The sequence below is a fragment of the Daucus carota genome, chromosome 3 (assembly GCF_001625215.2).
Source record: "Daucus carota subsp. sativus chromosome 3, DH1 v3.0, whole genome shotgun sequence".
NCBI classification, from domain to species: Eukaryota; Viridiplantae; Streptophyta; class Magnoliopsida; order Apiales; family Apiaceae; genus Daucus; species Daucus carota.
Window position 1 is genome coordinate 56,307,037 of NC_030383.2, and position 20,407 is coordinate 56,327,443.

A 20,407-nucleotide genomic window follows, 5' to 3' on the forward strand; every position below is an offset into this window, starting at 1 on the left:
TTTAAAGATGAGCACAGGCCTAGTATCTGTTAATACTGAGTGGCACAATTTTGAAAGGTTTCCAGACCTGAACGCCTTCATCAGACGATATCGCGAAAGAGGAAGCAGCTTAAGTGACTAGTTCTGGAGAATCGAGTTACAGAAATCAAGGTCTGGCAACAAAATCAGAAAAGGTTGAAGAAGAAAAACCTCGGGAAACTGAGCAATGATTAACCGTAAGATATCAATCCAGAGACAAATGGAATTACTCAAGGACAAGACTTCGCCTAACATCAACAACCACATTCTGCGAAATGTTTACAGCAGAGGTATTTCATGACCTTCATTTATGTTAGTAACCTTCTCATTCACCAGATATTCATGCACTCTCTTAACAGTTAACACTACAATTTTTGGTCAAACTTGGTAAAATCAAGCATTTTTGTAATGTGCAGTAGATTTGTTTTTTCAACGCTTAATATAGGGTTGTAAGTTCGCACAAAATATGAAATGAAACTCTGTGGTTAAGATGCAATTTAGGTTTTACAAGTAATGTATACATATAACTCAATGGGCTGTATTTGTGTTCTTTAAAATCATTTTTCCAACTATTAAAATTTAGCAGTCAAGGCCATAGTCGGTATATGTTCATCGACCTAGGGCTCAGTATAGCTCAAGAAAAGAAAAAGAACCCAGACTCAGGCATAAAAGTTTTTTACATGGAAACATGCCATCTTTCAGGTATTCATCTGAAAGGGCCTCTAAAAAAACTAATTATACCTCTTCATTAGAGTAATAGAATCTGAAACTTGAAAGTCAATAGAAACGAACATCCATTATATAGAAGACACAATTGGTTCAATAAAACAATTAGAAGCCATTACCTCATTAATTCCATTGACACGATCAAGAATATAATTACATACATCAGGATTGTGGGATTGTGGCCAAGCGGAGTCTCGACAGCATCGAACTTAATTGGAAGATTGCATGGCTACTGTCATTGTCCCTTTGCTCTCCCTATTAATCTGAGCAAGCCAGAAATCCACAAGTAGTTTTAGCATATCTGAGGTTGAAATGAAGTTACAACAAACTCTCATGCTTATTTTTCAACACATTTGAGTAACAAACCAAATTATTCTATATTTCACTTGATTATTCATTCATAGCAGGTCAAGTTATATCAAAATCAAATATGTTTATACCACAAAGAACCGTACTCAACATGCAGCTTCAAATACATTCATATGCATTTACATAAATCAAGAACTTTAACAGGCAAGTACATTTTACCGTGCTGATGGAGTGGACGACGGGTGGTAATTATTGCTCTATGGGTCTTTTATACAAGCAGCTCAAATGCATGCTGCAAGACCTGGACACACAGACTGTATGTAATGTGTTATGTGGTGTATAAGAACTGAGAAGACAACTACATGTATGTGAAGAAAGAATGGGTTGTTTTGTTGACTATGATAAACAAATCAACTTTTAGAACAAGATTTTTTATTAAATGATTGGCTCAATAGTAATTTTTATTTATATTTTCTTAATATAATTTTAATATTAAATTTAAATTTTATTAATAAAAGTCTAATATAAAAGATGTGATATGTAGAATGTGTGAAGTGAATATTTAATTATTAAAAATAAAAAAAAACGAGTTAAAGAGAGGATAAGTTTAAGAAATGATAAAACCAGCACAATAGATTATCAGTATATTTCTTAAAATTGGATTATTATATTATTATTTTTAATTAATTTTAAATTATTTATTTGAACTCATCTTGATAATTTATATAATTTAATGACAATATTATTAAAATATTTTCAAATAAATATCTATTTTGAAAATTTAGTATTCAATATATTATAAAACCATGAAAAGGATTTTGTAATTTAATTAATTAATTAACTAAGCGAGTATAATTCTCAAGACAAAATAAATTTCAAAGCCATACAAAACAATATTGTGGTAATTAGCAAGAAAATAAAAATAAAATATCTATATCTATATAATCCTAATTCCTGAATACAAACATTTTGGAAAAAGACCTTTTCTGTCCTTCCTAATTTTTTCACCCCATACAAAGCTGCGTCCATTTCAGTCATTTTCCCTCCATCTTGGATCCTCCATTTCAATCTGGATTATACCCGACTTGAATGCTATTGTTTTTTATACTTTTATCGGGTTGATCCAACTATAACCGGGTCTAACTGTTGGAAACGACTTCCTCCAATCACTCGATCCCTGCAATTTAGCCTCCACGATTTCCTCCAACTGCCGGATTTCATCTTTTCATCGGTTTAAATTTTGAATTCCTTGATTAATGGAGACGTGATTTCAAACCTACGCTCTGAGTATGTATTGCAGCAATTTTTTCTTCGTTTTCTGATCATTCACGGATACTGGTGACTTTTATGGTAAAGTATCAGTGAATACAAAGGATATGAATTTTGTTCGTTTTCTGATCATTGATTAATGGAGACTTATTTTTTTTTGATATTACAGGCATCTGAAGAGAAAGTATCAGTGAGAAGCCTTAAACTGTTTGTTAAAATGCCTAAGCAAGGTGCGGGTTCAAAAGAAGGTGCAAATTTCAGACGAGGAGTTCTCGAAGGTATGATCTTTTTGTTTTATTTAAGCATTGAAATTAACGGTTGATATTGGATCCCTGTTCTTTGTATGTTTGTTACTGTGTATCATACATTGTGTTGGATCATCTAATGTTGATTTTTATGTTTTGTTTAGGGAACTTAATCCTGGTAAACAGTGGAGATTTGCATTCTTATCTTTGGGTAGGCCAGAGTATCTGCTAGACTCAGACATTGTATATAGCCGTTTCCAGGTGCATGTTTTTTCTTTATTAAACTCCAATTTTATCCACAAACAATATCTTTTTATTTATACTGATGAACTTTACATGTCACTGTTTTTTGGTGCTATAACTTCACTGCACTATGAATGAATTACCTAATCTACTAGCGATAGTACATCATGTTATTAATAAATATATTGATTTAAATGATGAAAATATATTATTGTGATTGTAACTTCAATCCACCTGGACTTTGGCTGATAAAATTCGATGGGTAATGAGAAAATCGCTATATTTTGCACAAAAAACATGCTATCATCCATATCATAGAACTTCTAATTATACACATTCAGAATCCGCTCTTTTTCTACAGGACACAAATACAAACTCCACGACTATTAGAATAGAGGGCCGCCTGAGATTTGCCTATGCTATGACACCACTAATTCTAGCTTGAGCCATCCTCACGGCAGGATATGTCCCTGCATCAGTGCCTTTTATGCTTGACGCATTTTCAGGACTCTTTAATCTTTATCTTTTATTTATCCACCCCGCCTGGTTGGTTTTTCACTTTTATCTCTCCAGCATTCCGTTTTCTACTAGGAAAAAAAATCATTTTATTCTATTATTTTTTTTGTTTATAAGTTGTTGGATTTTATTTATCATTTTCTTTATTCTTTTTAGGCCCGGACTATGTTCTTTTGTGATTTAAAATATATATCTTATCTACAATGCAAAACTTGTGCTCTTTGGGATGGCCATGGTCCATTAGGTGATTTGTGTTCTTAATGTGTAGTTTTTGGTTCATTTAACAGGACAATTGGAAGTGACATTTTTTTATTAGGTCAGTGGTCTTATTAATTTATTTTTGTTCTCTAATACCTTAATTTCTTCGAAGATGTCAGGGAATATTACTTACAACGGACACGGTTTAAAAGAGTTTGTTCCACGGAGGACATCTGCCTATGTTAGTCGACAAGATTGGCATGTGCCAGAGATGACAATGAGAGAAACACTTGATTTCTCAGCACGTTGTCAGGGTGTTGGATGTAAATATGGTAAGTCATGATCTCTGAAAGATTGGACATGTTTGTTGGTCACCAAGATGATAAACCATAAGTTTTGCAATAGATATGCTTGAGGAGCTTGCAAGAAGAGAGAAGAGGGCTGGAATCAAACCTGATGAAGATCTTGATATATTTATGAAGGTGTTGTAGCTGCCTTGATCGCCTTAAGTAATTCAGCAAACCTCTGATCTTCTTTTAATTTTGTACCATAAACTTTTCAACTGTCATTACAGGCATCAGCATTAGGAGAACAGGAGACGAGTCTAATTGTGGAGTATATATTAAAGGTATCTTCTTTGTGGACTTACTTTCACAGTATTTCTGATGCAACTGGTGTTCTAAATTCTACGCATAAAAAATCGCTTATCGTCATAAATACAACGCAACTTTTCTTGGTCTTGCATTGCTATCTTTATCAGTTGTGTATAATTTGCCCTTGAGCTAAAAGAACTAACTTAGAATTGATATGCTGAAACTATTGGTTCTTATTTGGGTGATAATAGTGATCCGAACACTATTAAGTTTCTCTCTTATTTCATTTACTTCACTCTTGTGAATGACAAAGCCAAACATTTTCCTCTACTATTAAGTATTAACAGTATCAAACTGCTCTGCCGCTCGGAGCCGTAGTAAACTGGCAGTTAACTGTTTCTCTCTGTTTATGAGTTTGGTAGCAAAAGACTGTCATTCACTCCTTATATGTTGCCAGGACAACGGAGACTTTCCTCTCATAATATATCTTCTGTTGTTGATGATCTCCAGGGGACTGGCTGGAAGGTGAAATTGCTATGTCTTTATTATGAAATTGCTGGTTTTTGCTTGGAGATTGAATGAGAGGGAACTGGGAAGGTGTGCTCTTATTCTGAGATGCCAGTAAATATTTTGTTGGTTGTTTAACTCAAACTATCTCCAAATACACTCTCAACACCAAATGCAATTCTCTCAGCCATCGGGATCACAACAATTTCAGGGTAGAAAGCTACCTTCTGGATCTATTCAACATGGCCTCGGGCAAAGCCAACTTAACCAAGGAAATCAGTTGAATCGTCATTTCAATCAATTCTCTAGCCCTGCCAACAGTGCTTTATTCAATGCTGCTCAGTCTACTCCAAATACTCAGATGGTCAGTTTAGCGTTGTTTGATGAGCATTCCACAAGTTACTTTGAGTTCCGAGAATGTGAAAAGCATGCCTGTTTTGGGTATTTCCAGGACCAGAGATTGTCGTAAAAGCAGTGCTTGAAGCGATTGAGCTCGGTTACAGGTATGCAAATCATATAACTCAACTAGATGTCAGAACTAGATGTCGGAAGAGGTTGACATTTATTTGGTTCTTATATAAGAATTTGCAGCTTTTACCAAAATCACTAATTAATTTAAAAAGACATTATAAAAATACACAAACATTTTGTCTGCTATAATGTAACTCTTATTGGAGTTGGTTTTTTTTAGTTAAGTAGATTGTAGTTCCAAAGTTATTATATTTCTAATATTAGTTAACTGATTGTGTTACTATTAGATGTTTGTAATGTAAGCTCTCGATGTTGCGTTAGTCGTGCAAAAATTAAAGGATTGCACCATTTTCTCTAGATGTGTCGCAAAATGTACACAGGTACAACTGCCTTTTTCAAGGTTGCTTCAGTGGACTTCTGCAGGTAGTTCTATTGATCTTTATTCTTTGAATTTTGTATTCTTAATTTAGAAGTGGACCTTCATCAACTGCTATGTATATGTCTTGCTTAGATGACAGGTCTTTAATTAAGTATATCACTGTCTAAATAACAATCATTCCCTTTGATGCAGACAGAGACGTTGAGAGTACTATTCTAGATGAGCGTATGTGATATGTCATTATCCTTTCTTATTTTTAATTAGATGATTTACCACAAAGTGAAAACTCATACATTCTGTAATTTTTAACATCAATTCGCACAGCAAATATTCGAGCAGGTGTTCCTGGAGCTGGACTTAACCCGAGATCAGATAATATAAGTAAGACTATAATTGTTAAGGACGTATTTGCAGCTTCCCTGTGACATTCTTTACTGAACAACTAATTCACTTTTGTTATTGTGAAATTAAAGGTGGGTCTGATATTACTGAAGTGGGGAATATGGTACAAAGTCCACTAGCAGGTGATAAAACTATCCTTTAATCTTATAGCAGTTGCTTGACAATGTTAATTTTTTTTATGAACATTAAACATAGGTCAATTCTGTAAAGGCAGCACACAACCATTCCAGCCTTCACCATCTGCCCGTCGGTTATCCGAGGTGGATTTATCAGGTACATATCATGCTGAATTCGTGATAAAGTACAAGCAGGAGTTTTAGCGTGATCTTGATCCACAGACCTACCAGGTTTTCTACAGAAACAAAAGGCTAGCCAGCGAGGTTGTTCAGAAGACCTGCCCATACAATTTTTGAACTTCCCATTAAAGATTAAAGAGCATGTGAAAGTGGCATCAAGGTCTTCATCTGTTAATGCATTTTTTAATAATACTTTTGCGCCATTTCAACTGCTGAAATTTTGTGAAAATCAGGTCCTGCCATCAAGGTCCATTGCCATCTGTTTTGATGTTGCAACTTTTACTAATTCGAAATCCGAGCTCGAGGAGGAGATTCTGCCTCTAGAGCAGATGAAAATGGAACCTATTACAAGTAGTTAAATGGAATCCGAATAGCTATATCAGGTCACATACAATCAGGAGCATTTTTATAAAGAACAAGATGTTTAACATCATAAGGGTTTTGCTGGATTAGGTACTGAGCAAGAACCATCAGTCAGAGAAAATGAGCACAAAATAAATTTGATTGATGACCGAGTAATCTTTATGCATTTTATACTGTTTGATAAAAAAGATATTTTATAAATAAATACATCAATTATACATCTATCCATTCTTTTATTTCATCATGTTGGGAAAATATTAATTTAAAATTTGATAAATAAATATGTTTATATTTAAATAATGAAATATTTTATATTTAATTTACTATAATTTTTTGTAATGTTATTCAAGATATGAGGTGGTGTTGTTAGGCGACGCCAAGAAACTTTAATTATATTATAATAACGGTCTATAACTACCTTTTCATAATTAAATAATCTGAAACAAAATCAAATTAAAACTTTCAAATATATACTATAAATAATCTGAAACAAAATCAGATTCTGAAACTTGATCTAATATACTCGAAACTAAAAAAGGTAATTCTAATTTTTGATATTTGCGATGTGAGAGGCGCCACCTACACGCCCCTCGCTTCTCCTTTATATAAGTATATTGATTATAATTACTATTTTTTGTATATTTTCTTTTTATGTTAAAATTTTATGAAGCAATATTATAAATATTTATAAAGCGAATAAAGATGACAAAAATTTAGATGTTTTATATTGTAAGAGGAGGAAAATCTAAAAATATATATACGTCTTACATGTCCAATGCAATTTTTTTAAGTGAGCATTTATAAAATTAATTCATAATTTATTTTGTTAATTATTGTTAACGTATCTGATATACAATTTTGTAAATACATTAACTATTTTTTCAAGATTCATTTATTATTCATGTTGCTTTATATATGTGATGCGTGATGGAAAATTTTATTTCACCTATTTCATTGTGAATATTATGTTTTTTGAAATGTCTGATATTAATACTCGATTTTTTTAAATAATATATTTTTTTGGTTCGATATTTAATCATTTTGGATAACTCGAGTAGACAACAAGCCCAACTAAATATTATTTTTAAAATTCAATAAAAAAAGATATATATATTATTGTAATAATTTAACATTATGAATATTTAAGAATAATTTATTATAAATTTTAATTATATTATTCAAGATACGAGGCGTCGCCATTAGGCGACGCCGAGAAACTTTAATTATATAATGATATTATTGTTTTAATCTTTTTTCTTATTATTTTAAAAGTTTATAAAGTAATATTATAAATATTTAAAAATAAATTTAGTTACTATTTATTATTATCTACAAAATAATGATTTAATAGTAGATTCATAAAATTATAATTTTAGTTCCACACATGAAATGCCATTGTTAGATTAAATTATTTTATATTTGTCAATTTAATTTTGAGCAGAATATCAATTATTATTATATAATCACATGCACATGTCTTTTTGTAAAAAAAATCAATGAAAATAATCAAATATTATTCACATGTGAAACTCCAAAAATTACGATGAATATATTGTAACTTTATAATTTACGTTGAAATGTAGCAATTTATTTAGTGAAAATATGTGCAAAGGGTTTTGCGATTTGTAGTAAACTGTATCTAAGATTCGAGTTAGATACATTACTAGCAGACGTCTTTCGGATTTGTTTTTCGGTCTTTAGAGGTAGATTTCCTGCACTATGAATTCTTAGTAGTTCATATAATTGGATCATAGCTTAACTGACTGGTTTCCCGTACTGGTGTTCAAGTAACCCGTGACACCCGTCTCAAATGCTCGAGAGAAAGCTTCTCACCATCGACCAGGTGAAAAGCTTAAAATATTGTATCCAGTGCACCCTGTAGGAGAATCCAGAGAGTGGGACAATTGGTTCATATTAACAAGATGAAGCATAGGGCAGTTGCCTCACATTACTATGCTACCTTCTAAATATAAGAATACATCACATGAAGAACCAAATCTTCTCTTAGTTCTCATATCTTTGTTCAAATATACAAACTCCAGCCACTTTCGTGACAAGAAAAAAATGCTACCAAACTATGTGTCAACTGTCAATCTATGTGATGCTCCAGGTCACTTACTATTACAACCATCGACGAGATAGTAAATACGTTCACTTGCTGTGCAAAATGCATTATGAAGAACTGGTTTATGCAGGCACTTAAAGATAATCAAGAATCAGTTTTACTGTATGCGCGGCCAATGATTTATGGTTATGATTCTCCAATTTCAAGATTAATGCTCCCACCGTCTATGACAATACAACCAATGAATTATGGTCATAATTCTCCAATTTCAAGATTAACGCTCTCACCGTTAACGCCGTCTGATATTAAGTTCTGACAAATGAATAAAACATCACTGAGAGATTAATATTAGATTGTGGATCAAAGAATAGTATTTGTGATTCATAGCACCATGAACATCATTTGGTAATTTAAACACTGTTTGTTATAATTAAAAACACATTACAATCAATTAATTATATATTAAAATTCAAGCGTTACCCGTGTGCGAAGCACGGGCCAGATTGCTAGTTGCAGTAATTGCTGCGTTTATTGAACTTTAATAATGGGCCTTAGGCCTTACGGTAACTAAGGTCAGGCCCAATACTCTACCCCACGTCACCAATTATCAACTAATAATCCGGGTTAACGGAGCCCCGAACCAAACATATTTATTCTTGTTTGAACTCTTCACTTCTTGGCCTAAACCAGTAAACCCTAACACAACCAAAACCCTAACAAAATCTTGCAACTAAAAATGTCTAAAAACACAAAAAATGAGGAGAAGCACTCAATTGAAGTTGCCCATGATGATAAAGTCTTTGCTTCTTGTACTTTTGAAACTCTCGGTCTCCACACCAGATTGTGTAATATACTAGAAGGTACTAATTCAATTTTACCCACACATGCTTATTGTTTCTATTTTGTATATTATTGTATGAGTATATGTATGTAAATTTTGATACTTGTTTGATTTTTGTGTAGAGAAATTGGGGTTTAAGGTTCCTACACATATTCAAGCTCAGGCTGTTCCTGTTATACTTTCCGGGAAGCATGTGTAAGCTTTTGTAATGTTTTTGTGATGTTTTTAAGGGATTGGTGATGTTGGTTTTTGAAAAACTGTTTTTGTTGCAATGTTGAGGATTCAGGCTTGTGAATGCGGCTACCGGGACTGGCAAGACTTTGGTTTATCTGGCGCCGGTTGTTCATCATTTGTTGTTGCAGAATGATAAGCAGAGGATTAATCGTGCTGATGGTACTTATGGTATGTTTTTTTTTTTTTATTGAGAATGTGGTGTTGACAATTATAAATGTTACATAATTATGTACATGGAAGTCGTTGGATAAGATAAGTGAGGTATCTTATTGTTCCTGATTGTTTAATTAGCATTTGCTATTAAGTATGAGTTTTGGAGGTTACATGTCCTGTGTACTAATTTAAAGACATGAAGGATCATACGTAATGGGGGTGATAGTGGTGGTGATTGTTTCTTATTTGTTGTCAACTGATCAAGGGGATGGAGACTTGAGTTGTTGCCAAACATGGGAACACGATGATAAATATTATATCTGGTTCATTTATGCGTTATTGAACACATAATAAGAATAATACATGTGGTTATAGTATAGTTGGCAAATGATAAGACCCCCAAGTATATTATCAAATTTGCATAAATAAAAGTTGAAGTGATAATTTTTCTTAATTCTAGGAATATGAGATTGTACTGAATTTACAAAAACAAGCAGCTATGTAGTCGTATAGTGATGGAAAAACGTGATCACTATCCAGTTAAGTATTTTCTTTAAGTTAATTAAATGACTTAGCCTTCTTATATTATTATTTAGTCTGTAAATTGTCTTGTATTTAAAGGCAACTTTTTTTTTTATAATTGTTTTTCACCCTAATTCTGCTTTGCCTGTAAAAGTAAATTGAAAATAGTTCACAATGGACAACCATCTATTTAACAAAAAGAGAAAATTGAAGAAAAATTGGTAGACACGCACATAAGGTTCATTTGGCCTGTAATATTTAATCGGGATGCCCTACTGCTTATGCCTTATGGTTTCATTTTTTCATATGTCTTCGTCTTGTTGAAGTAGTTGGCAACTAATGTTTGAATAAATGTATTGTATTTATGTTCCTATGAGCTTTATTCATAATAATTTATAGTTGCACATAAGCTTGAGCTATGAATATATATCATTCTTGTCTTAATCACAAGGATCTTGACTTTGGTTTGCCCATTGCAGCGTTGGTTCTTGTACCAACACATGAACTCTGCATGCAGGTTTATGAAACTCTGGATAAGATGTTGCACCGTCTACATTGGCTTGTTCCAGGTTATATCATGGGAGGTGAAAGCAGAGCCAAAGAGAAAGCTAGGCTGCGCAAAGGTACTACTAATTATCAGTTCATTTCAGATACTAAAAAGCACTAAAACATAATGGGTATTTTTTTTTTGATTTTCCCAAGTCTCCAGTCACTAAAATATATTTCTGTATAGTAACTTTCAAGTTTGACTTGAATATGGAAAAATATCATGGGATACTGGTATGTTCATTGTCTTAGACTCTTACTAAGTCAAATTCTAGAGGATAATGGGCAACTGTTAGATGAGCAATCCTGGAGACGAACACTATTAAGTGATGTGCATTTCACATTAAAGAAGCTAGTAATATATCTGGCACTTCCACATGGTGCCCTCCATAGTTGCATGTACCTTTAAATTAAAGTAATTATAATCTTTTTTTTTAATGTTTTGTCCCGAGAATAGGACTTGTTAAGAGAATTATCAGACAATTGTGGAACATGCAAAAGAATATATGTCTCATCATATTTCTGACTACGTAGTAGGACTTTGACCACTGCAATGCATCTCTTTGGTAGGGCTTCACTTACAAAATAAAGAACATCTGTCTATATGCAACTTTCATAGTTGGTATAATGAAGTTTAACTGGTAGCAGGCTACTTTTTATTATTTTTTATTATTTTTTTTAATTTGTTTATTTTTGCTGTAATAACAGTTGATCACATTTATAATTACTGATGTTGCTTAATAAACTTGACAACTATTTGCTTCTAATTTTGCATCCATTGAACTATTAGTTGCTTTTCATATATTGTCAACTATTTTTATATGGATCTACGGTTTTTCCCATTGGTTGGAAGAGTACTCGATTGATTTCGAGCAGTTTGTCCTGCGTGGTGCTAAATTTAAGTGTTTAACATGCTTTGGTGATGGTCATGTCCAGGTGTATCTATTCTTGTTTCCACTCCTGGCCGTCTTTTGGATCATTTGAAGAATACATCATCATTTGTATACACGAATTTGCGCTGGCTTATATTTGATGAAGCAGATAGGTGGAAAAGAATTTCAATAATGCAGCAACTTGTATCAATTACATAACTTATGCCTTGCTCATTCTGAAATTGCTTTTTCTTGTGACCACTAAAAGGATTCTGGAATTAGGATATGGCAAGGAGATCGAAGAAATACTCACTGTTCTAGGTTCAAGACAAGACAAGTCAACTGTACAGAGGCAAAACTTGCTATTATCAGCCACCTTAAACGATAAAGTAAATCATCTTGCAAATATCAGTTTAGAAAATCCAGTTACAATCGGCCTTGATGATAAAAAGATCCAAATAAAGCCAATGTGCAAGACTCTTAGCTCTCTAGAAGCTGGAGTGGATAATGCATCAGATGGTCTTGAAAAATTGACAAACTCATCAAATGGTGAATATAACATGCCAGCCCAATTAATTCAGAGATATGTTAAAGGTACATAAATTAGTTTATATTTTGATGCCCAACTTTAATGCAAATATAGATTTAAAACTTTAAAAATGCTCTCTGCAGTGTCTTGTGGTTCTCGGCTTGTGGTACTCATGTCCATTCTGAAAAAACTATTTGAGGGATCTGCTACTCAAAAGGTAAGGCAAGTGTAAATTTGCCGAGTCCTCGCTATTTTGAATGCACGCCATTTTGTTTAGAAATATATGTAAAGTTGCTTCTGGAAAGGCAAGGGTAGATTAAACAAAGGTGCTTTCGGTTGGGTATTGGGAAGCTATATGTTTTTGGGTGCTGAACATTTTTTTGTTTTGCAATTTACTTGATTAATATTATTTTAACTGTATTGCACTTTAAAGGACCCAAGCTTTGCTGCTGGGGCCATTCATCTCACTTTTATTGCCAATATAGGAAGTCAAATTATAAATATTATACCCAATACTTTGCAAATATAGCAATACTGTTTATGTATGGTAGGAAATATATGTAAATTACACAATAAGTAATCAACTTTTTTGTTATAAGATTATATTACAATACTAAGGGTTACTCTATTTGGTTGCTAGAGTCTCTTGTCTTGTATCATTAGTAAGCCACCTGTTCTATGTTTTTGTCTTTTAAGTATGATATAAGGGTCCAGGTCCCTAACAATAATCATATGTTAGGGGCCATTTAAACAACAATCACCTGGACAGCCGTTGGATCAACTAATTGACGGTGAAGATTTTAAATTTTTTTAACTTCTTTCCGCACTTTTTTTCCGCAGACAGATACCATTCCGCTCTGCTTCACGCGGATCCAGAAATGTATGTGCGTCTGTATGTAAAGGGTAATGAAAAGAGAGAGAACAGACTAAACAAAGAAAAGTGTTTCTTGAAATTTGGGCGAAACACTAAATTTGAGCTGCATCTTCATTTTTGTTTTCAAAATTTGATTTTGATAATATATGTTTTTTTAAATCTGGTTTCAACCTAATTGCTAGACTTTTGGGTCTTCTTTAAATTTGCAAAACTAAAATATTTAATTTTTGTAAAATAAATGTACTTATGGTTAATTAATTTTTGTAAAATAAATGTACTTACAATTATTTTAAAAGAAAATCTAATAAGTCCATATTAAAAAAACATATATTTATTTTAAAATAAATGTACTTACAATTATTAGATTTTCTTTTGAAAATAAAAAATATATATATGTTTTACAAAAATTAATTATTAGATTTTAAAATAATTATTAGATTTTTAATAAAAGAAAGTCCATATATGTAAAAAATATATATATAAATAATTATTAGATTTTCTAATAATTATTTTTATATTACATATATATATATATATAATATAAAAATCTAATAATTATTAGATTTTAATTATTTATATGAAATAATAGATAGATTTTTGTAATATGTTTTCTAAAAGAAAGTCCATATATGTTTTTACAAAGATATATGTTTTAAAATAAATGTACTTAATTATTAGATTTTAAAATCTAATAAATCTAATAATTTTTGTAAAATATGTTTTGTACATTTATTTTACAAAAATTAATTATTTTAGTTTTGAAAATTTAAAGAAGGCCCAAAAGTCTAGCAATTAGGTTGAAACCAGATATTAAAAAAACATATATTATCAAAATCAAGTTTTGAAAAATTACGGTTATGAGAATAAAAATGAAGATGCAGCTCAAATTTAGTGTTTCACCCAAAACACTTTTTTTTGTCCAGTCTGTTCTCTCTGTTTTCATTACCTACTTTTTATATACACACGCACATACATTTCTGGATCCGCGGGAAGCAGCGTGGAATGGCATCTGTCCGCGGAAAAAAAGTGCGGAAAGACGTAAAAAAAATTTAAAATCCTCACCGTCAATTAGTTGATCCAACGGCTGTTCAGGTGATTGTTGTTTAAATGGCTCCTAACATATGATTGTTAGGGACCTGCACCCATGATATAATGGTATAAGAAAAACATATCAAAGGTCATAGGCTCATAGCTGATGTGATAAGAAAAACAACAGTATCATTTACCAAGCTCATTGTTATTGTAATTTTATCTGGAAGTTCAAGGAAATGTTATAAATTTCCTGTTTTGTTTGAGTACTTAGTAGGCTCTTAGGAGTGTCATAGGGATAACTTTGTGACATTATACTTACATTTGGGAAAAAAAATGTAAAAATAATTGTATATAAAATAGTAGAAGTTGTCATAGGTATATCTATTTGGGAATATATCATTTGGATTAGAAAAACCTTGGTTCTGCGTTTATTTATGAATTGTCGAACATATCACTGTAGTTACCAAAATTTGTAACTGGAATTTTGAATACATCTATTTGTAGTAATTCAATAATGAAATTTGTATACTGTAATCTGGTATAGTGATCAAGGTCATTGATGAGTATAGTTTCAACAGCTAATTTATGAATGATGACTATTGTTAATGAGCACAAGTTAACTTTCTTTCTCAGTTGTTATTAGGGGAAGCAATTACTCTGTAAGTATGTGCTTCATTGTTTGAATTTTGTTTCAAAACTATGTGTAATAATCAATGAACGATTAATTGTGCAGATTGTGGTTTTCTTCTCAACATGTGATGCAGTAGATTTTCATTATCTACTGATGAGTGAATTTCAGTGGCCCCCAAATTCGAATTCAGAAGCAGAATCCAGGCTCTTTCTGGAATGCAAAACTTATAAATTACATGGAAACATGGATCATGGGGAGCGGAGAAGTTCGTTCAATGAATTTAAAACAGAGAAGTCAGCTCTTCTATTGTCTACAGATGTTTCTGCAAGAGGCTTGGATTTTCCACAAGTTAGGTGTATTATACAGTATGATTCCCCAGGGGAGGCAACAGAATACGTCCACAGGTTCTTTACTACTATGGAATTTTCATATTGGTTGCTATGGCTATTTCATAAATGAACGTGGTAGTAACTTGCAATCTGTATTAAAATAAATTGAAAAACCTTATACACTGATGACTGAACGAATGCTAGCTTGAAATTTTTATAACTGAAACTGTCAAAGCTAACAAAGATGTATAATGTAAGATCGGCGCACGTTAGGTTGTGACATGACAAATCAGAAGCCATATCAGAAAACCTGAATCATTTCCATATGTGATTGTGTCTCGTGTACCCGTATATCTAACTGCCCTCTTTGATCTTTTAGAGATCCATTTTTAATGTATACATGCATATAAATGTGTGTATAAATAACTTCACAGACCTCCCACCCCTCGAACATATATGTTATGATCTACACAAGTCATATAAAGATGGAGAAAAGACATCAAGTTAGCTGAACTTTAATAACAGGCCGACGATGTCTTTTTCTCATTGTCGTCATTATTTACATTACAATCATTCAACCTATATATTATCTGGAAATCCTAGAATTTCTGAGCATATTATCGAATGAGTTAAGTTCTAAAGCAAAAATTATACCATGACAAACACCTAGTACGTCTACCATAGTCAGGGAGCTTGATGCTCAATGTCTATATATTTGTGATCTAACTACCGTGTCTCGTTATACCAAGTTGATCTGCTATAGAGCCCGTTTGGCTCAACTTATGACTTGACGTGACTTATGACTTAACGTGACTTTTCTGATAAGCTGGGAACTTGAGATGTCTGTTTGGCTAATTTTAACTTATTAATGACTTATAGGTTATTAAAAATACAATACAAAAATAAAAGTGATTTATGAGCAACTTATGACTTAGAAGTAATTTTTATATAAAAAAAAGTTCAAAAAATTAAGTCACTGAAAAAAGTACCTCAAACTAACTTCTGGCTTCAAGTCAGCTTCTGGCTTATTTCTGACTTTAAGCTAACTTCTGACTTATTACGCAAACAGACATTTTTCAGCTTAAAGTCAGAAATGACTTAAAGCTCGGGCTTTAAGCCTAGGCAAACAGCCGCATGAGCTTATTTCTGAAACAGAGGTAATTATTAAGTGGGTGATGACGATATTCCCTGTACCATATATGGGAGCGTTGAGTCCAGCAGTTGTCAAATCTTTATATGTATAGGCTTTTAAACTTCCTTTAGGTTTTTTTGTTAGAGTAGCTCCTGTGCTGTAATTAATAGGGTTATTTCTCACTTTTTGGTTTTCCGTACGTAAAGACTGACAGTTATCTATTTCACTGACATCTTGCAAAATGCAGGGTTGGAAGAACTGCTCGCTTAGGGGAAAGGGGAGATTCTTTATTATTTTTGCAGCCAATCGAAATTGATTATCTGGATGAGCTGAAAAGACATGGTGTGCTGCTATCAGAGTATCCTCTTCTCAAATTGTTGGACAGCATGCCATTTTATGGTCGCAATCCGAATGTTAAGAAGTTTGTATCATTGGAGACACACCATTGGGTGCTTTCACTGCAGAAAGCACTAGAATCCTGCGTTATAACAGAGGTAAAGTTTCGCTCAAATTTCATATCCATTCTTTCATTGTGCGCAGGATTATAACTTCTTTGCTTCAATTTGACTTTTTTCTAGTTACAAGGAAAACACTAATATTTTCTCTCTGTTATATATTTGTGAAATTCCCAAGTATTGAACTTTTGCTGGTCAATATACCCTGGTCTATAAATTTTGTTAAGATTTATCTATTTCTTCTATATCGCCCCTTTTTTATAGAAAAAACCTATGAATGGTTTTTTGTTCTCATAGATAAATTTGTAAAAAATAATTTTCCCGACTAGAGTACGCTGAAATTTGCAAGGAGTAGATAGTTAACTTGGCTTTCTTGATCATAAACTGGCTATAAAATGTCACCCAGGATATTGGACTTGTGTTGTTAGCGAAAGATTTAGCACAAGTGCACAACTCACACAAGACACGACAGCACACAGCACACAGCACATGGGTAATTTTTTCAATATGAAGTGCTTTAATATAAGCCTATGTGGTAGTTAGGCTAAAAAATCAAATGCCTAGGCCCAGGAACCTCTGGGGCTATAGTTGCACCCGTATACATCAGTGGGGTGTTTAAGCCTGGATCTAAGGCATCAAGCCCAATAAGGCTCAAAAAAAGGTCCAAGTATTCTTATTTATGAATATGTACCTGGACTTGTTTTTATAACACACACACTTTGCCCTGTGCTTGTACAAATATTGTTCTATATTATATTTGTATGTTAAATGCTGACTCACAATATATTACAATTGTTGACTACATGTTATGATCAACAAATATTTACTGCTGACCTAATCACCAACAAAAAGTACAAATCTAAATGAGTATTAGAACTTAAAGAACTAGAGTCAAATAGTATTATCAATTGTATGTTTTTTCTGTGGATAAAGAACGAAACACAAAAGTCTAATAGTTTAATCGAAGCGCCTAATCAACACCCCTCCCACCCCAAATGGTATATTGCAAGAGGGTTTGACAATTTTCTTCTGTCTATTAGCCAAGCTTGAAGAAACTTGCAATGAGTGCTTTTTGCTCTTGGGTGCGAGCATATAGTGCTCATCGTGGTGAGCTAAAAAGTATTTTTATGGTGAAGAAACTGCATTTGGGCCATGTGGCAAAAAGTTTTGCATTGAAAGAACAACCATCATTGGTTGGAGGGTCCTTCCAGAAGCAGTTGAAGAAGAGAAACCGAGACCAGAAACACAAAGGAGGATCAAAGAGGAGACGGATCATTAGTAAATCATAATCTTGAGTTTTACAATATTTAATTAGTAGGTAACGGGTTACAAAATTTTGTATGCACAATATTAGACCCCTGTCATGATTGTTATCCATTGTTATCATATGGGGCTCACACTTTTCATATCTTCCAAGTCTTAATTGGAAGTTAGATAGGGCAAAATAACTATATGGTTGTACGGGGTTTGTACCTTGTGACTGATTCACAATGGTCCAGTTCTGTAATGAAGTGTGGTTGACAATTCACATCAAATTTTGTATCTATAATTGAATGGTAAAGATTTCGTAGGTGCCCTTAAAGATTCTTGGTTTGCATGTCGTTTCCTATCATAGTATCTGTACTTTTTGTACATCCTTCTTGTTAATAATTGTTAAACATGTTCAAATCCGTGTTCTTTAGTCGTTTTAGATGCAAAAATTATACGCTACGTTCGCCTAATCATGACCAGTGGATGAGTACAGGGTAATAGCCATCTGAAGTCTCGGCCAAGTTGTATGGCTGGCAGAACTGCATTATTGATTCTATTGAATGTGATTAATCTTTGAAAGTTGTATAGTCCTTGCCCTTGTAGTGCCATTTTCTCCCATTATTGAGTAGTGGAACGTGTAGTCTTGATTGGGACTTGCACATCGTGATTCGACAATTGTTTCCTCTACAGAAATCCAGTGTTCATGCTAGGAGTTTGTAGTATGGACTTGCTTGTACATAAGTGCGGGTCTAGGATTATTTTTTTAGGAAAGCACCAAGCACATTTCGAGAAACGCTTGTATATTTTCAAATTTTGTAGGATTCTATAATTTTGTAAAATTTAGAATGGTGAAAACATGTCAAAAAAGATTTTTTTACGGTATACGTGTCTTATGTCTTTTACTAGATTCGCACCGGCTTGCTTGTACATGGTTGCATCTTCTCATCTTAAACCCGACATAAATAGTGAATCTCTTAGAAAGAAGAGATCTAATGAGAAAATGATGTGCCAACACCCACAAATTTTGGAGTAATGTCTTCTAGGCTTAATGTGTTTAGTTCTAATTTGACCTAAATATGCAAGTACTAATCATGATACTGGACCATAAACCTAAAACTTGATAGCAAAATGTGCAAAATCTTGATACATCCTTTTCTAAATCATATGAGGAGCCAAGCTAAGCCATCTTTTATCAGAACATAGACTAGCGAACGACCATTAAAGCAATGATGAGGTCGAAGCTCTCCCACGTCTAATAGTACTCAAGATTGAAGTTGCTGGGTTGAGCTGTAGAGGCCCACAGATGTACCCATTGGCTTATAACCTGGCCCAGCATTTATTAGTTTCAAAACATGGCACATGTAATTTGGCCCACTTAAGTCCTAATCTAATCCTCCAGGAGCCCTTCCATTACTAAGTTTGTATTTTTCACTACAAATTTCTTGGGAAAATATGGTGCATTTATGAGAAAATTAACATGGACATGTTATATGCATCTCAAAGGTAGGTGTATGTGGTCTCTTGTTCATCACATCATGTAATTTACATGGTTTGCTCACCTTAATTCCTAATCGGACTCTCACTTTCTGCCCTCTTCTAATTATGTTTAGACAATGATTATGATACGCTAATTAAGTGGTAAAAGACGACTTCTGGTTTTAGCTCCTTCGCATTACTAAAATTATTTGGAGAATATCACACATTTATGACAAAAACAAGAAGCTAGTCATGAAATTTTTAAGGAAGGATACATTAATTATATGCGCGTTTTCTTATAGTTAAAGTACTGGAATTAATTGTTAGGTTGTTAAAACTTTAAAGTTACATTGAAGAACGCGTCTAGCTAGTGTTACATTTTAAAGAACTAATAAGAGCATAATCATGTGAAATCATTATTTAAAAATCATTAACATATATTATAAATAAAAAATAAAGTAATTTTATAAAACAATCCAACTTCAATGTTACATTTTCATGTCTATAAATATAACCAATCTCCTAATGTTAGTTATATTTGCCGAATATCTACATATCTATAAAATATCTACAAGAAGATTTCATTTTATATCATTTATTATAATACTGAAGTAATATATTCTATTTATAACAACCTAAACTATTAATGACATACTATTTTTAAAATATAATCGATCAATATAACAAATATCAGTTCGACAAATTATACGCAATGTCTTATGAGTCCAATTTAGCCTACCAATTTTAGCCAATCCCGTTATAGATAACGCTGTTAGTAAAAATCAGTGTTCTAAAAATCGTCGAGTCGGTCGAGTACTCATTCCGAGTACTCGGTTTCAACCCCTCGTCCGATCCGAATTCTGAGTAATCGGGTTCCAAACCGATTTATTAAAAAATCGGACAAAACTCGGTTTGACTCTGAGTACTCGA

The 20,407-nt window shown here is 32.8% G+C and overlaps 2 protein-coding genes across 2 annotated transcripts; both read left to right on the forward strand.

Moving 5' to 3' along the window:
- The first annotated feature begins 3,696 nt into the window (after positions 1-3,696).
- LOC108212734 (uncharacterized) lies at positions 3,697-6,753 on the forward strand. The gene is made up of 11 exons (XM_017384452.2): positions 3,697-3,856; positions 3,930-4,006; positions 4,099-4,152; positions 4,934-4,988; positions 5,076-5,127; positions 5,454-5,518; positions 5,667-5,699; positions 5,799-5,855; positions 5,948-5,998; positions 6,072-6,149; positions 6,224-6,753. Exons 1-11 carry the CDS (start codon positions 3,697-3,699, stop codon positions 6,529-6,531), a joined length of 990 nt encoding a protein of 329 aa, XP_017239941.2. The 3' UTR covers positions 6,532-6,753.
- A 2,489-nt stretch (positions 6,754-9,242) lies between these two features.
- Positions 9,243-18,332, forward strand: LOC108210746 (DEAD-box ATP-dependent RNA helicase 17). The gene is made up of 10 exons (XM_017382137.2): positions 9,243-9,460; positions 9,564-9,636; positions 9,728-9,843; positions 10,830-10,973; positions 11,833-11,941; positions 12,037-12,362; positions 12,441-12,514; positions 14,937-15,238; positions 16,543-16,789; positions 17,791-18,332. Exons 1-10 carry the CDS (start codon positions 9,337-9,339, stop codon positions 18,037-18,039), a joined length of 1,764 nt encoding a protein of 587 aa, XP_017237626.1. The 5' UTR covers positions 9,243-9,336; the 3' UTR covers positions 18,040-18,332.
- Positions 18,333-20,407: the final 2,075 nt, after the last annotated feature.

Bases quoted from the DNA above. Each gene is read 5' to 3' on its own strand.
- LOC108212734 (XM_017384452.2), top strand. From the start codon at position 3,697: ATGTCAGGGAATATTACTTACAACGGACACGGTTTAAAAGAGTTTGTT. The intron at 3,857-3,929 runs GTAAGTCATGAT...GTTTTGCAATAG, and splicing joins GGGTGTTGGATGTAAATATG to ATATGCTTGAGGAGCTTGCA. The intron at 5,856-5,947 runs GTAAGACTATAA...GTGAAATTAAAG, and splicing joins CCCGAGATCAGATAATATAA to GTGGGTCTGATATTACTGAA.
- LOC108210746 (XM_017382137.2), top strand. From the start codon at position 9,337: ATGTCTAAAAACACAAAAAATGAGGAGAAGCACTCAATTGAAGTTGCC. The intron at 9,461-9,563 runs GTACTAATTCAA...ATTTTTGTGTAG, and splicing joins ATTGTGTAATATACTAGAAG to AGAAATTGGGGTTTAAGGTT. The intron at 16,790-17,790 runs GTAAAGTTTCGC...TCTGTCTATTAG, and splicing joins AATCCTGCGTTATAACAGAG to CCAAGCTTGAAGAAACTTGC.